This window comes from Haliotis rufescens, unplaced genomic scaffold (genome assembly GCF_023055435.1).
Source record: "Haliotis rufescens isolate VD_foot unplaced genomic scaffold, xgHalRufe1.0.p SCAF_18, whole genome shotgun sequence".
NCBI lineage: Eukaryota > Metazoa > Mollusca > Gastropoda > Lepetellida > Haliotidae > Haliotis > Haliotis rufescens.
In genome coordinates, this window is record NW_025963868.1 from 11824649 (window position 1) to 11828454 (window position 3806).

At 40.4% G+C, this 3806-nt stretch overlaps 1 protein-coding gene across 1 annotated transcript; it reads right to left on the reverse strand.

Moving 5' to 3' along the window:
- Window positions 1–348: 348 nt before the first annotated feature.
- On the reverse strand, window positions 349–3044 carry LOC125381601 (ryncolin-4-like). The gene is made up of 3 exons (XM_048398671.1): window positions 2906–3044; window positions 2019–2183; window positions 349–666 (listed from the first exon to the last, which is right to left on the reverse strand). Exons 1-3 carry the CDS (start codon window positions 3042–3044, stop codon window positions 443–445), a joined length of 528 nt encoding a protein of 175 aa, XP_048254628.1. The 3' UTR covers window positions 349–442.
- Between the last annotated feature and the right edge of the window lie 762 nt (window positions 3045–3806).

Sequence of the window (3806 nt, forward strand, 5' to 3'; positions counted from 1 at the left end):
TGAACCCAAAGTACGGTGTTACATATAAAACAAAAAATAACTAATTTCTATTTTACGACATGTCGGGGATTTATCATACCAAAGTCAATGAAGGTAGTGTCTCCCAACTTTCTTAAAAGAAGACGTCACTTCATTGTGACATCAATTGAATACCGTTGATGTCTAATACGTCAATGCGCACTGTTTGTCCAGTTGCTATAAATGTAGGGCACAAACCAGACATTTATGATGTTTCACGATTTAATCAATGTGTGGTACATTTTACTGGACTGAAACATAATAAAAACAATGTTCCAAGTATTGGAAATCCGTTATCAAAGAAGTAACATCATCCAGCTCAACTGGGAAAATAAGAATTCCATCTTCATCTGAGAATCGAGGCCATTTCTCTCTTTTAATACACAATCTAAAGTATTATCGTATGTGAGTAACGGACAGTATATCATATATACGGGGTTATTTTCATCTGAGTCCTCTTCAGTGGGCCCAATGACAACCAAGAAAGGTTGCCCCCTGCAGTGCTGTACAGGCCATTCAAGTTAACCTCGTAGCATGCTCCGTACCACCATCCGCCTCCGCTCAAATCCGCGCAGTGTGTGGAGCTAGCATCAAGGTCAAGGTCACGGGCTGAGAAGGGACGACCCTGATGATATTCCAATCCATTCCCTTCACACAAGCAAGAAAATAAATTCATTAGACAAAGGGAAACTGGAATATTTCTTACCACATGGACAGCATAATGTGTTCAGTTATCCACCTGAACATCACTGCCTTAAGATTTTTAATTAGGTTAATATAATATCAAGGGTGCATTTATGACAGGTTTTTTAACTTAACCAAAAACACAATAATCAGTCAGTGATCAGGTCAAACCGACCTTTCCATCACATCATATGCACAGCAAAAAAAATGCAGTTTCCGGTATATATATTTTTAGGTGTTTCACACTGAATTGAACAAAATGCACCCCCCAAATTGTGACATGTTTTTGGAAACTCAGAATGAGGTATCCGGTGCCGGATCCTTGGACACCCAGATTGAGGTATCCGGTGAGGTATCCGGTGCCGGATACCCGGATTCCAGGTGGCATACTTTCCGGTGAGGTGTCCATGCCGGATACCACGGATCTGGTATCCGGCAAGGTATCTGCCACCGGATACCCGGACGCGTTTTGGGTAAGTGTCCGGAGGTATCCGGCAGGTAACCGGATACCGGAAACTGCATTTTTTTTGCTGTGATGGTTATCGCTTGACAATGAGATTCGCAAATTGAGCATGTAATGTAAAATCGTTCCTACATGAACGTAGCTGTGGATATGTTTGCAATAATCAACGTGTACCCGACAATCCATATTCGTTTTTGGTTGGGTACGCACTGATCGATTTTGCCTTCAGGGGTCCAAGTAGTTTTACTGAGTAAAATTTACGCCACAGTGTCATGGTAGTGCCAAAATGTTATTTTATTATACTGACTCTCAAAAAGACACTCCATAAGTCCTATGTAGTCTGGGATTCAAAGAGAGGTTGCTTTAAATACCACAGGACACGCAAATGATATTTCGCAACGTTTATCAAGTGAATGGGTTTGATTTTACATCTCTTTGAGCAGTATTGCAGTTATAGTAAGGCGTAAGTGGTGGAGGTATATAAGCATAATATAATAATTCTCAAGTACTTATGTTACAAAGCGATTTCAACAGGGGCGTAGATCAAATGATTGGCATTTGAAAATGGTTGCAGTGATCAGCAAATTCATTGTCTTGATTTAGTAACGCTGGTGGACCAATCAGAATGCAGCATTCCCAAATGTCATGGTAGAATTATGTTTCAGCATTTTACATGTGACTGCAGTTGTATACACTTTTGAAACAGCATATAAAACTCGGGCCTTTGTTCACATTGTTCCAGGACACTCCGGAAAATGAATTTCCTTGAAAAGCAGAGATTTACAAAAATAATTGATCAAACTTCGCACCCTCAAAACAAAATAATAAAGCTTTACTATTATATTTTACTTACCTGCATTACCGTTGTACCACCCAAACTGTAAAGCGTAGTTCACAGACGAGTTCCCAACAGAGAACCTATGGTAATATGCCTTACTTTTAGTGTTTTCGAAGTCCATTATTTGTATGAGTAATTGAAACAGAGCTTCTCTTGTCATTCGCCAGATCTTCTCATTTCCTGAAAAATAGAATAACATTACCTTGCATACCTTCAATATATGTTATCCTTTATCACCGAGCAGTTGAATTGATAAGTATTCAGGTGACATCATGACGAGTCATCTCAATGAATGATTCAGGTTCAGACGTTTACCACTTCGGTGAAACCCACGAGCACGGGTATGGTGCTGACAAACCTAGAAACATAATCGGGGCGAACCGGGATTCGAACCCACAATCATAGGTTTCTGGCGTGGCCAAGGGACGCAACTCCGCACAGCGAATTGCGGCGCCTTAGACGACTGGGCCACATCTCAATGAGGGAGTGGGTGAGTCGAACATGCTGCTCTAAGCAGTATTCTGGTCCTATCGTGTCTTGTCAGCATAATGCGTAGGCAGTTGTGATGCAGGTTGCATTTATTTTCCAAAGTGAGCAGAACAACATAGAAGCCAGCATCTAGAGACTAGATCACTTCACGTCAGCACCGTCAAGCGACAGACTGCTACATTTAACTAAATCAATTACAATGTGCAGAACCAAGTGAAATTTTATTTAATATGAGACTGTCTCATCGGAGATATTACCAATAGCTATGAGGTATGTATGCATGTGCAAACTTACTTCCTATATGTCCTTTAGTTAAACAGCAAATTCTTTTTTTCTTCTGTTTGATGTCTCTATAACTCTTTGTCCAAACATATTTTTTGATAAGTATATATTTATGCCTTGCCGTTTCTTACCTAACCAGAACTCCTTGTCAAGGTCGCCGAATCCTTCTTTGTACTCGTTCCAGGTACGGTCGAATCCTTCTGACCCATCATACCGATTTTGAATCACCTGTATACAAATGAAAATACCGTGACCGTAGAAATGTATCATTTCGTTTCCAGTAAATATCATTCGCTGAAGAATTGTATTCTTCATTACACGATCGCCTTCATTTCATCTTCCACCCATGACGCACGAATAGGATTTGGTTTGTTGGTTGGTTTGTTGTTTAACGCTGCACTCAGCAATATTCCAGCTATATGACGGCGGTCTGTAAATAATCCAGCCGGGACCAGACAATCCAGTGATTAATATCATGAACATCGATCCACGCAATTGGGATCAATGACATGCATCAACCAAGTCAGCGAGCCTGACCACCCGATCCCGTTAGTCGCCTCTTACGACAAGCATAGTCGCCTTTTACAGCAAGCATGGGTTGCTGAAAACCTATTCTACCCCGGATCCTCACGGGTCCGCACGAATAGGAACACTGACTTTGTGCTCGAGTTAGTGCATATCATGCATATGTCCACGGCGTACTGTAATCGAGTCAGGACAAGGTGAACAAGGAACTAAAACCACTGGCAAGATAATGGCCAACTCAGTGTCAGATGTTCAAATGAGGTCTTCACTCACGGATGCCAACGACTAATTTAACGTTTTATTCGACAAGAGATAAAATTATACTCACAAATGAGTTAGTAATTTGTTAATATCGCCTCAGCAATATTGAAGCCATACAGCAAAGATACAATAACGGTTAATAAATTTAGAATATATAAAATCTGTCAACAACGGACAGTAAAACAACTAGATTATCACAGTGTTGTACTTGTTACAAAAGAAATTTATGCAAATGATAAACATATA

What these genes read in the sequence shown, in the direction of transcription:
- LOC125381601 (XM_048398671.1), bottom strand. Translation starts at nt 3,044, where the DNA reads ATGATACATTTCTACGGTCACGGTATTTTCATTTGTATACAGGTGATT. An exon ending in TGACAAGGAGTTCTGGTTAG is followed by an intron (nt 2,184 to 2,905) that starts GTAAGAAACGGC and finishes TCTATTTTTCAG; the next exon opens with GAAATGAGAAGATCTGGCGA. An exon ending in GTGGTACAACGGTAATGCAG is followed by an intron (nt 667 to 2,018) that starts GTAAGTAAAATA and finishes GCTTGTGTGAAG; the next exon opens with GGAATGGATTGGAATATCAT.